The following is a 13,574-nucleotide window of genomic DNA, read 5'->3' as shown; positions in this document are numbered from 1 at the left end:
AAAAACACATCGAGATATCATTTTATACCTATCAGATTGTCTATACAAGAAGCGAGTGTTGGTAAGGATATGGAGAAAAGGAAACTGTTGTAGCATTGGTAGGAATGCAAATATGTGCACCCCCTGCAGAAAATAGTGTGGAGTTTCCTCAAAATTTTATAAATAGAACTACCTTATGATCCAGTAATTGCACTACTGAGTATTTACTTCAAAAATACACTAATTCAAAAAAAAACCCCACTAATTCAAAAGGATACATGCAACCCATGTTTATTATACCATTATATACAATAACCAAATTATGAAAGCAGCCCAAGTGCGCACTGTTAGATAAATGGATAAAAGTGTGATTCTATAAATAAATGAACATTACTCAGCTATTCAAAAAACAAAAAACAAAAACTCCTTGACATTTGCAAGGACATGGATGATAACATAATAAAAAAAATTGAAAAATAAAAACAAAATCTGTATATTCAACATAGTTTCTTTGTCCTTTGGGTTCTAGATTAAGAAGAAACAGCAAGACGTGCTTGGTTTTTTAGAAGCTAACAAAATAGGATTTGAAGAAAAAGACATTGCAGCCAATGAAGAGAATCGGAAGTGGATGAGAGAAAATGTACCTGAAAACAATCGACCAGCCACAGGATACCCTCTGCCACCTCAGATTTTCAATGAAAGCCAGTACCGTGGGGTAAGAAACCAATTTAAACTCTTGTTTTATCAAATGGATCACCTTAAATCCATCCTATCCCTTTCACTTCACCCCCAATTTTGCATAGAGCCATTTCTCCTGTTCATCTCTTCATCCATCCTAGGAAGCTGGGGTATTTCTACTAGGAAGCAAATGGATGAGTCATTCCCCCCAAAATGTCCTGTAAATGCATAAATACAGACCTTGAATATATAGTTACCTTTCCATTTCTTTTTTTTACGATTTTATTTTTAAGCAATGTCTACAACCAACCTGTGGATTGAATTCATAACCCCAAGATCAAAAGTTGCATGCTTTATCAACTAAGCCAGCCAGGCAACCTGCCTTTCCATTTTCTCATCTTATTTCTATCTAGAGCAATCGTGTTGTTTCTGCTATGTCCATGAAGAAGCTTCTGAGAAGTCAGCTGCTTATTTGGATTAAAAATAACTTAAAAAGAGTAATATCTTACTTCCTACTTGAAGCCAGTAATACTTTTATTTTGGTATTATTAATGAAGTTTTAGAAAATGTTATGTTAGGTAGTTAAACTCATTGAGAAACAAGGGAAACAAAAATGGGCTTTTGCTTTGTGACTGGTGCTTTCAAGTATGCCATCTTTAGTCTTTATTTAAGCCATAGAGTAGTTTCCTTTGATCTTCTGTCAATGTATATTTAACATTTAACACTTTATATTTAGCAGCTGATGGCCTTTCTGGGTTCCATGGCAAGTACAAGTGTGTGTATATATATATATATATATATATATATATATATATATATATATATATTTTTTTTTTTTTTCTCTTAAGGAGCTGGTTGGAAGTGAGGTTTGGAAAAATCACACACACATCAAACAATTGGAGTGTGGTTATGAATCCATAGCTATGTGGTGGGAGAATACAGAAAGCATTTGTAAGGCTTACAGGAATTTCCAGTAAAGAACTGTTTGCATTGTTATGTCCTCAGAATTAGCATGACTGGAGAATAAATGTATTAGAGCCAGCAATCCAAATATTCTAGTTTATAGGTTTCCATGGAAGTAAAAGGATTACTTTGGTGGGAATCTTTTTTTATGTGCCAATTCTGAAAATTAAGGGGAGGGAGCATGGCAAAAATGAGAATTTTATTGACACAAAATATTTTCTCTGTGAATTGAATTTTTTTTAGTTCTGAGGAGGGTCCTGAAGATTTCATCTGTTGTTACTAACAGTACCAATGTGTAATGATGTACTCTGCAGATAAGAAATAGGCAATTAGGCTATTCATTTAGATAGTGAAACCTCAATGCCTCTATAATTGAAATTTTTGTAAATGCTGTATCCCAGGAGCTGGAAGAGGTCTCAGAGGCCATCCAGTCCAATATAAGTCAGCATATATTCTTAACTTTTTTTTTAAGTAGATATTTTAATTCATTTGGCTTTAAAAACAAACACATTTTAGGTTATAAGGGTAACATTTCAAAAAACCCCATTGACCTGGTTTATTTCTCCTTCAGAAGCCACACTGTAAGGAAATGGAGTGTATTACACAAATCAGGTATCCCTGAGAAATAGGGAGCTGGAAAGGAAGGGCAGGAGATGAGACTCAACCAAATAAATATTTGTTAATGGAAGAAGAATCCAATTTTTATCGAATGCCTGCTGTGTATCAAGCACTAAGTTAAGAGTTTAATAACAATAAAAATTAAGATTTTTCTCTATACAGACTCTTAGAGAGAAGGGTATATAATAACCATCATAGAAAGTGTATGATGTGTCAGTTATTATACTACATACTTTACGTGTATTTTATTAGTTAGTTCCCATACTAATCCCATGAGGTAGGTGTTGTTATTCCTGTATTATGGATGAAAAAATTGAGGCCTAGAAGGTTAACTGACTAGCTAAATCTGTTTTATTCTCAAGCTTACTTTTTCTGTTAAATTACTGTATATGTCATTTTCCTATTTATACAAAGATTTCATTTTCATTATTTTCTTCCTACATTCTGCATTATGGTGGGGGGGGTACTGATCTCAGTAAATTATATTTCCCAGTCTCTATTGCTGACTGGCTGCCTATTAGGTTTGGCCAATTAACAGGAGAATTGGTTGGAAGAATGGAGGACAGAAGAGAGGAAAAGCCAAGGTATTCACTTCCTTCCTGCTTCTGGAGGTGGCCATGGCTGTGTCTCCTTTGTGGTACCAGGTATCCCAGCTCCTGGTTTCTGTAATATCATCTTCTGCAATTCTTCCTTTAGCCCTATAACTGTGGTAACATCTTCTTGCTATTTCTAATCTTGGTGGTTGCCTTGCTATTTCCCATTTGTCTTTCATCAGTTCCTTGGTAAATAAATTCTTCATATCAAATTCCCTTGTTTAAAACATCTCAAGGTCTCTCAACCTTGGCACAACTGACATATTGGGTTGGATAATTCTTGTTGTTGAGGGCTACCCTGTGCATTGTAAGACATTTAGCAGCATCCTGGCTTCCATCTATGAGCACCAGTAACACCCTCACAGTTGTGAAAAACCAAAAGTATCTCCAGACTTTGCCAGATGTCCCAGGGTGTAGGGTGGTGGATTACTTCCTATCACTGAACTCTGGCTTAGGTTCTTATTTCTAGACTGGAAATAACCAATCTACAACATAGATGAAGCTCTGTTATAGTAGGTAAAACAATTATAAGGATAATCTTGGTTCTGAAAAAGCTTCTGATATGTATATGGAGAACTGGAGCATTTTTTCATGATTAGTAACTAATATGATACCAATATATGGTAGAATACATTATGTATTAATCTTATTGAAATCCCAGAAGTATAAACAAAATATCTTTTATTTTTTCCTCAAGTGAATTCTTATAGAAGAAGCAGACAATGTCACAATTTGTTTTTTATACTCCTTGTAAATATTTTAAATTTGCATTCCCTAGGATTGAGCCATGTATAGATAAGAAGATCTTCATGTTTTATTTATCTTGTGTTCTTAGCACCAAAAATGATTGCTATGTAGTAGGTTCTCAGTACATATTTGCAGAATAAATTAATTAATCTGGCTTAATTGAGAAATGGATCATGTTCTTTTCTCTCAGAGTTACAAACCTAAGTCCAGGACCAAAAAATGATAATATACATTGATCCCAAAACACTTGAAACAGACAACTAGATTAGCACTTTATGATCAGATTTCAGTATAGCTGAAACCTACTTTCTTTCACATGAATTTAAAGACTGGCATGAGTTATTTCTGTTACTTTGAACAAGCAGTAAGAAATACCTCTTCTGTTTGTTCAAAGTAACAGAAATAACTCATGCCAGTCTTTAAATTCATGTGAAAGAAAGTAGGTTTCAGCTATACTGAAATCTGATCATAAAGTGCTAATCTAGTTACCTCTGCTGTGAGAACATAGGCAGTAATCTCTTTGATATCAGCCACAGCAACTTCTTTCAAGATATGTCTCCAAAAGCAAAGGAAACAAAAGCGAAAATAAACTTCTGGGACTTCATCAAAATCAAAAGCTTCTGCACAGCAAAGGAAACAGTCAAAAAAACAAAGAGACAACCCACGGAATAGGAGAAGATATTTGCAAATGACAGTACAGACAAAAGGTTGATATCCAGGATCTATAATGAACTCCTCAAACTCAGCAGACACGAAACAGACAAACACATCAAAAAATGGGCAGAAGATATGAACAGACACTTCTCCAATCAAGACATACAAATGGCTATCAGACACATGAAAAAATGCTCATCATCATTAGCCCTCAGGGAGATTCAAATTAAAACCACATTGAGATATCACCTTACACCAGTTAGAATGGCCAAAATTAACAAAACAGGAAACAACATGTGTTGGAGAGGATGTGGAGAAAGGGGAACCCTCTTACACTGTTGGTGGGAATGCAAGTTGGTGCAGCCTCTTTGGAGAACAGTGTGGAGATTCCTCAAGAAATTAAAAATAGAGCTTCTCTATGACCCTGCAATTTCACTCCTGGGTATTTACCCCAAAGATACAGATGTCGTGAAAAGAAGGGCCATCTGTACCCCAATGTTTATAGCAGCAATGGCCACAGTCGCCAAACTATGGAAAGAACCAAGATGCCCTTCAACGGATTAATGGATAAGGAAGATGTGGTCCATATACACTATGGAGTATTATGCCTCCATCAGAAAGGATGAATACCCAACTTTTGTAGCAACATGGAAGAGATTATGCTGAGTGAAATAAGTGAAAATAAGTGAAATATGTCAAGCAGAGAGAGTCAATTATCATATGGTTTCACTTATTTGTGGAGCATAACAAATAGCATGGAGGACAAGGGGCGTTAGAGAGGAGTAGGGAATTTGGGTGAATTGGAAGGGGAGGTGAACCATGAGAGACTATGGACTCTGAAAAACAGTCTGAGGGGTTTGAAGTAGCGGGGGGGTGGGAGGTTAGGGTACCAGGTGGTGGGTATTATAGAAGGCATGGCTTGCATGGAGCACTGGGTGTGGTGAAAAAAGAATGAATACTGTTTTTCTGAAAATAAATAAATTTGAAAAAAAATAAATACCTCTTCTGTGAATGTTGAACTCTTACAACTAGCATTTTGAGGTTCCTTTCAAGTGGCTGAGTGTAGAAATGATGTATATTGTCTGTTTACTTTGAGTAGTTTATAAGTCTCATGTGTTTCAGTATGAAATTATTATCAAGATCCAATTAGTTTCACTTTTTGAAGAGTAAACTCATAGTAGGCTGTTCATAAATGTCTGCTGTTTAGGGTTTATTCCTTTGCCAACATGAAGGGAACACAGTAAGATGCTTTGAATCAATCCTTGGGGAGATTCAAGTAGCTCTGAACAATTCTGACTTTGTTAAAATAATCCCTAAATAAGAGAGATATTGATGTTTCTTGGGGTGAGGTTCCAATTTAGGGTCATCAGTGGCTTGAGAAATCCTCCAAGTACCAGAAATCCTGCATATATCTAAACTTTATATCTCCAGATCATCCAAGTGCCAGGATGTAACCCTGTAATTGATTATTTATTGGTGAGGGAATCTCTAGAGAAACCAGCAAATTATGAATGCTTTTTACTTCCAATAAATTAGCCAAAATGTCAAACTTAATTCTATGTGTTTTAAATTAAACAAAGTAAGGCCAGCTAGAGGCAATGGCTGTGTTTTGTAAGTAGATTTGCTATTGATTACATTTTATAGTTAAATTTAGGCAATTCTTTGTGTTACTTCTAAAGCATGCTTGGTGACTTAGAGGATGACAGTGGGAAGCCCAACCAAATTCAGTCATGTGGGTTTTTTTCTTGGATCCCTGAACTGAAACATCTTACTGGTTTGTTTACTCTTCTGGTCATATTTCATGAAAATCTCATTCCTTTCCTCCAAAGACAGCATACGTTTATTACTCTCATGGCCTAGCTAATATCTGGTATACTGTAGGTTCTGAGGATATCTCTACCTTAATCAATAATGAAAGGGAAATAATGCAAAACAGGAACAACACCCCCCTACCAAAAATAACCAACCTCTTACTGGTAAATTGTGGTTGCTTTGGGCTGTGGAGAAAGCTACTTGTCCTCAGACAGATTTGCATGCTATATGATATGGAATAAGCCATTTTGCAGTTTCTGCCCAGCAGAACAGCACATATTCTAACCCACGTTAAATGGGATCTAATATGCCTTGCGTTTTCACTTCTCTTTCTAAAATTCTAGCATTTTGGAAGTTAGGTAGTCTGTATGCCCCACCCAAAAGGTTGACCAATGAGTTCATTTTGAATAAGTTTATTCTTTTATTTACCTTGCTGGTTGTTTATTGCTAACTCTTCTTGCCTTCTTTTCATTAAGGACTATGATGCCTTCTTTGAAGCCAGAGAAAATAATGCAGTGTATGCCTTTTTAGGATTGACAGCCCCACCTGGTTCAAAGGTATGATTCTTTTTTTCCCCCCTCCTTTATAAGCCATTTTATTGCTGCTGGCTTTTTTAGTCAGTGAGAGTTCTACCTTTATTAAGTATTCAGGTTAAACTAGAGGCAGTGTAACATGGCTGAAAGGAAATATTCCTTCTCTGCATGCACTTAATCCCAGGTATGGCAAACAGATGTGCGTAATCAAATATGTAAAATATAGGAGTAGGAGGTAGGTGGAGTGATTTCCTCATTGGGTTATCCAAAGCAACAAATTTATCACTGACCCATTCATACGTGACTACTAATTTTAAAGACTCCATTATTTCAGCTGTCATGCATGGTTTTATATCAGCAGAACTGATCTTAGTTCATGGTTATCTTCTTGGCAGCATCTATTGTCTTTGTGTGAAAGCAAATGCTTTAACTAAAAGCATTTGAGTTTCAAAATTGGTCACTAAATTGCTGGCTAAATTTGGGGCTTTCTCCCTGCTAACAGCAAATTAATTTTTCAAGTGGTAATGTTTCCAGGGGAGACCATATAAAGAAAAGAATAAAAAAAAATTAGGTTGTCTATTTAATGAAATGTCTTAAAGCTATGGGCATTAAATATTTCTGCCTTTCACCATAGGTCTATTTTATACAGGCTGGCTTAACCAGAATGTATGTCCCTGTTCTATCACTTTATGTTTTGTTCTTAGCAACTAATTTTATGTTAAACAGATTCTTTGAACTCCAACTTCTTCAATTTTGAGAGTCTGTTATTGCTCATGTTTTCAGCAGAGAACATTTACTAGCATTGTTTTCTGAGTCACTGTGAAATTCTGTTTCCTTGATGAAATTTCTTTTCCCATGGATAAAATGTCTTATTTTAGGCTTCGTATAATTTGAGTTGTAAGAAATGTTAAGTAAAATATTTTTGTTTTAATCAAGTTAGGAAAATACAATTTAAATCATTGATTTCAGTGCAGATAAGAGGAAGTATGAAAGGAGAGATCATCTATTTTCTGTGGCTCATTACTCCCTCTCCTTCAATTAAAATTATGAGTAATTCATTTACTTATTCTTTCAGCAAGTATTGACTGCCAAGCACTAACTTGACATTAATGGTGGAACAGATACAGAGAATGAAGCATAGTCACTACCTTCAAAGTGTATTTAACCTAATGAAGGAAAAGTATACAATAATTCTACAACAAAAATGTCTGCAAACAATTATAATCAAACACATATTATGGTAAATTCTGTATACCCTGAATAAAATGTAGGTGACCAGAGGAAATAATAATAAATTATTACTAAGGAATTTGGGGAAAGTTTCACAGAGGAAATGACAGTTGAGCTGTTAGGATTCAAAAATACTGAAATGACACAAAGATGTCTTTCACAGAGGCATCAATAGGAACCACTGCATTGGGATGTAGCTTCAAATGATGGTATGTTCAGGGAGCAGAGTGTAGTGCAGTTCATCTCCAGAATAGGGCATATTAAATAAAGGATGTGAGATTGGCTAGGTAAGTTTGGACTAAATTATAAATGCTGTGTTAGGTACTTTCAGCTTTATCCTCTAGGTATTCAAAAGTCATGGCAGGAAATGGGGGAAGACAATGATAAGTTTATCTCTGCATTTTTAAGATGTGATTTGATCTATGTCTTAAGAAAATTGGCAGTTGGACAAACCATAAGTGACTCTTAATCTCACAAAACAAACTGTGGGTTGCTGGGGGGAGGGGGTTTGGGAGAGGGGGGGTTATGGACATTGGGGAGGGTATGTGCTATGGTGAGTGCTGTGAAGTGTGTAAACCTGGCGATTCACAGACCTGTACCCCTGGGGATAAAAATACATTATATGTTTATAAAAAATAAAATAAAATATTAAAAAAAAGAAAATTGGCAGTTATATAAATTGTTAAAAAAAATGGGGGAAATTAGATATTAGAGATAGGCCAACCCATTATATAATCTTGAAACTTTGAAAACAAAATTAAACATCCAAATATAGGGTCAACAAAAACAGTTTATTTACTGAATAAACTAGTGCTTTCAGTAAAAAATGTGTTTGTAGGCATGCCTGGGTGGCTCAGTCAGTTACGCAACTGCCTTCAGCTCAGGTCATGATCTCAGGGTCCTGGGATCAAGCCCCACACTGGGATCCTTGCTCAGCAGAGATCCTGATTCTCCCTCTCCCTCTGCCTGCTTGTGCTCTCTTTCTCTCGTTCTCTCTCTCTGTGTGTCAAATACATAAATAAAATCATTTAAAATATTTAAAGAAATAAAAAAAAATTAGTTTATAAAAAGTTGAAAATAGAGTTATCGTATAACCCAGCAATTGCACTACTGGGTATTTACCCTAAAGATACAAAGGTAGTGATCTGAAGGGGCACGTGCACCTGAATGTTTATAGCAGCAATGTCCACAATAGCCAAGCTATGGAAAGAACCTAGATGTCCATCAACAGATGAGTGGGTAAAGAAGATGTGGTATATATATACAATGGAATATTATGCATCCATTAAAAGAAGGGCAATCTTGCCATTTGCAACAACATGGATGGTACTAGAGCTGAGCGAAATAAGTCAATCAGAGAAAGACAATTATCATATGATCTCCCTGATAAGAGGAATTTGAGAGGCAGAGTTAGGAGTTTGGGGGATAGGGAAGGAAAAAATGAAACAAAATGGGATCAGGAGGGAGACAAACCATAAGAGACTCTTAATCTCACAAAACAAACTGAGGGTTGCTGGGGGGGTGGAGGGGTATGGAGAGGGTGGTTGGGTTATGGACATTGGACAGGGTATGTGATATAATGAGTGCTATGAAGTGTGTAAGCCTGACGATTCACAGACCTGTACCCCTGGGGCAAATAATACATTATATGCTAATAAAAATAATTAATAAATAAATAAGGGGTTTGTGTAAAGATACACTATAATACAGTGCATAGCTATTTTTACTGTATAATTAATATTTTAATTATGTTAGGAGACTGAACTTAACCATAGCTAAATGTGACTATTTTTCTCCTTTCTTCATTTTCCAAATTATTAACATACATTGTCTTTATATTTAAGAATTATTCAAAACCAATGCAGTGGAGAACTTGATATTTAAAAGTACCTTATGACAAATATACTTCCATAAAATAAATCTTTCTGTGGAAGACAGCTTTTATATTTTTTTGTATATTGGATGCATTTAAAACAGTGCATATTGATACTTACAAATTACTCTTTTTTATTAATACAAAAGTTTATTCCTTAGTACTAGCATTTCTTTATAGTGGAGGTGATTATTTTCAGATATGAAAGAAAATATTGTATTTATACTAAAAAGTAAAAATTTGGTGATGTCATGTTGAGAGAAAAATCATTAACTCTTATTCACCAGTATGTTGATGGAGTAGAGAACACTGGTTAGAGAAATGTTCTCATTAGCTTTGGTCGAACCACCGTGCTTTAGGGAGGAGCAATGGAATCTCCCTCTGCTGTGAGATTTGAAGCATTCCTATTTCCACTAAGCCCATCCTATTGTACTACATCTCCAAGAGAAATTTTATATTAATTTCACTTAGCTGTGGTGTTGGTGCTAGTTATTAGGCAAGAAGTGGAGTGGAGAAAAGCAGGAAAGAAGGATGGATGTCTGCAATGGGCCAAGCACTGAGCTAGACACTTCACATACATCTTGTTTTATCCTTATATCATACTTATGAGCTTGGTGTCCTCAATGGCATTTTACAGTAGAGGAAATTGATGTTCAGATAATTTAAATAATTTGTTCAAGGTTACGTAATAATTGAGTAGCAGAGCTGGAATTTGAACCCAGGATTATCTGACTCAAAATCAGTGCATTTATAGAATAATGTTTATATTAAGAATAGAGGAGGAGGATACCTCATATCTCTGTTTCCAATCTCTCTAGTTGGTTACATAATCCATGAACTATAAATATTGGCACATCTGTGTAGTAACAAATATTTCAGTCCAATTACATAAATGGTGTATAAAATGTAATTAGAAAACTAAATAAGGGTGCTTGGGTGGCTCAGTGGGTTAAAGCGTCTGCCTTCAGTTCGGGTCATGATCCCAGGGTCCTGGGATTGAGAGCCCTGCATTAGGGTCTCTGCTCAGCAGGGAGCCTGCTTCCTCCTCTCTCTCTGCCTACTTGTGATCTCTGTCTGTCAAATAATACATTTTTAAAAATCTTTAAAAAAAAGAAAATGAAATAATTTAAAGATGATGTATTAAAAAGATAAACCATAAAGAACTTTGAATTGTCTTTTTGTTTTGGATGTTTGTGCTAATAATTTCTTCCATTAAAAGGAATAACTGAGAACTAAAGTATTTATGACAAATTACAGCCAAGATTGATAGGATGTGATTTTAGGGAATTAGGCTGTTTCCAAAATACTAGTTACTCAGGGGCATTGGATGTGTAAAAGAAAAAGGACATCACATTAGAACATATTTACATATAACTACTTCCCCAACTATATGTGCTAGGACTTTGAGGGATCTTGGTGTAAAATTCATTCTCTGGGCAAGGAAATTCTTGGAATTTAATTTCATAAAATGAAACAAAATGTATAATGTGGTTCTAAGATATGTTCATTTTGACAACCGAACACTGAGTTTGATGTTTTAAAAGAGCTTAGAGCTGCCTTTTTTTTTTTTTTTTGGAAGGGTCTTGGAAGGTGAGTTAGTAGTACTTTTTATCTGTTTTGTAAAGATGTATTAAACATTAATTTCAGTGTCTTCTCTAGTGTCCTTCTTTCATTTCTCCATTTTTTGTTTCGTAAAAACTAGCATATATATTTTTTCCTTTTTCCCCTTTTTCTGGGCATAGTATCAGATGCCCATTTTGGAGTATTCAACGGTCCCCACTCCTCCTGAGACTATCAAGTATTCAACTTATGGCACATGTTTATAATGGTATTGTCTAGTATACACGATTTCTACAACCTAACTCTGAAGTAACTTTCACCAAAGTCACTTTTACCACCCATCTTTAGTTCCACAAACTTTTCCTGCAATGTATTTTGTGTCAAGTACTATGGTAGGTGCCAGAGCACATCAATAGGTCAGAGTTCCTATGCTGGAGATACTCATTGCCCAGAGGAGAAGAATAACAACTTGACCTCTTCTCCTGCCTACAGCTGTAAAATTTAAAAGCAACAATATTTTAACAAATAGCATATTTTTTGAAAGAATCAATAAGATCGATTTCCAAGTAATTTCAACCTTAATTAAACAAAACAATTTATCGTAAACCTTAGGTGACAATGTTGTGGAACAGCCAGTTTTGGTGAAAAATCATACAGAAAAGAAATCATTTACTTCCAAATAACATATGAACTATACTTGTAAATCACTTGCCTTTATGGAATTATTTCAAACAATTAGTAATGATTAGGCAGTCTTCTATTATAGCTGCTTCTAAGCAGAAATTTCTACTTTATGGTTTTTCCTTTTTTAAAGATTTTTATTTATTTGAGAGAGATCTAAAGAGAGAGCATACACACAGAGGGAGAGGGAGAGAGATAACCAGAGTCCCCATTGGGCAGGGAGCCTGATGCGGGGCTGGATCCCAGGACCGTGGGGACATGACCTAAGCCAAAGGCAGACAACTGAGCCACCCAGGCACCCTTTACAGTTTTTCTACTAAGAATATTTAGGCAAGGCAGTTTTCTCCAGAAGCCATTTTTGTTTTTGTTTTTGAATATTCTGTTTTGATAGGTGACCCTGGGTGGTGGGTGATATATGTATATCCTCTGTCATGAAAAGATGATTCCTATTTTTTTTTAATTATGTGAACAAGGCAACTCACTGAAATATATAATCTAATCTAACCTCAAAAAATATATTCTGTTTTAAAAAATCTATTTAAGTTTGAAAGAGAGAGAGAAGGAGCACACATGAAGGGGTGGAGTGAAAGAAACAGACTTTCCACTGAGAGCAGAGCTAGCCAGAGGACTCGCTAGATCCCAGGACCCTGAGGCCATGACCTGAGCAGAAGCCGAGTCAGATGCTCAACAGGAGCCACCCAGGCACCCCAGCTTTTGAATATTCTTAATAATTTAAGTTAATATAATTTATCCACAATGTACATAGATGTCCCTTCTGTGATATTTAAATATATCTGTTTTGTTTGTTTTTAATTTCAGGAAGCAGAAGCTCAGGCAAAGCAGCAAGCATGAACCTTAAACATTCTGCCTTAAGCATCCTGAAAAAGGAGTCTCTATTGCTTTTAAAATCATCTTGGCTTCAAGAGAAATCAGCTTAATGTTGAGATAATAGATTAGTTGGTTTTTTCACATACAAACAATAACGAATACATAACTAAAATATGAATATTATGATGAGGATAATGGGAGGTGTGCATAAAAATTTTAGATGTCATGAAATAGTATTGTTCTCTTCCAAGGCATTTTATGTACTTCGGTTACTTTAAAAAGCGAAGACCTGTCCTTTTTTTGTGGTATTATTATTGCAGCTTAAGTATTTCTGTAGCTTTATGTTGAGGAATTTAAAATACAGAGTGAAAGAAAGAATCCATCTCTTGTCCCCAAATTGCCTCATTAATTTTAGTTAATAAAAATATGTACCATTTTTTAAATGGTATAGTCACTTTGTTTTTTTTTTTGTTTGTTTTGTTTTGTTTTAATTTTTATTTATTTGACAGACAGAGATCACAAGTAGGCAGAGAGGCAGGCAGAGAGAGAGAGGGGGAAGCAAGCTCCCTGCTGAGCAGAGAGCCCAATGTGGGGCTTGATCCAGGACCCTGGGATCATGACCTGAGCTGAAGGCAGAGGCTTAACCCACTGAGCCACCCAGGCGCCCCAAATATGTACCCTTTTGATGTGATGTTTTGGTGATTGAAAGGTAGCTGCAGGTAATATTTATGATATGTTAGATATTGTAATTTCTTATGGTAACTATAACATTCCTATTATTTTGTAATTGAAACTGTATGTAGTAAACCACAGGTTTTCTAGGCT

The 13,574-nt window shown here is 35.5% G+C and overlaps 1 protein-coding gene across 2 annotated transcripts in view; it reads left to right on the top strand.

Moving 5' to 3' along the window:
* SH3BGRL (SH3 domain binding glutamate rich protein like) overlaps positions 1 to 13,239 on the top strand; it is a 123,511-nt gene extending 110,272 nt beyond the window's left edge. For both annotated transcript variants that reach the window (XM_044235401.1, XM_044235402.1), the window contains exons 2-4: positions 509 to 694; positions 6,521 to 6,601; positions 12,741 to 13,239. In XM_044235401.1, the coding sequence (XP_044091336.1) occupies positions 509 to 694; positions 6,521 to 6,601; positions 12,741 to 12,773 (300 nt within the window). In that variant the 3' untranslated portion in view covers positions 12,774 to 13,239. The remainder of the gene's footprint in view (positions 1 to 508; positions 695 to 6,520; positions 6,602 to 12,740) is intronic.
* The last annotated feature ends 335 nt before the right edge of the window (positions 13,240 to 13,574 follow it).

The sequence above is a fragment of the Neovison vison genome, chromosome X, assembly GCF_020171115.1.
Source record: "Neovison vison isolate M4711 chromosome X, ASM_NN_V1, whole genome shotgun sequence".
In the NCBI taxonomy this organism is placed as follows: Eukaryota; Metazoa; Chordata; class Mammalia; order Carnivora; family Mustelidae; genus Neogale; species Neogale vison.
This window is presented reverse-complemented; position numbering and strand designations above follow the sequence as displayed.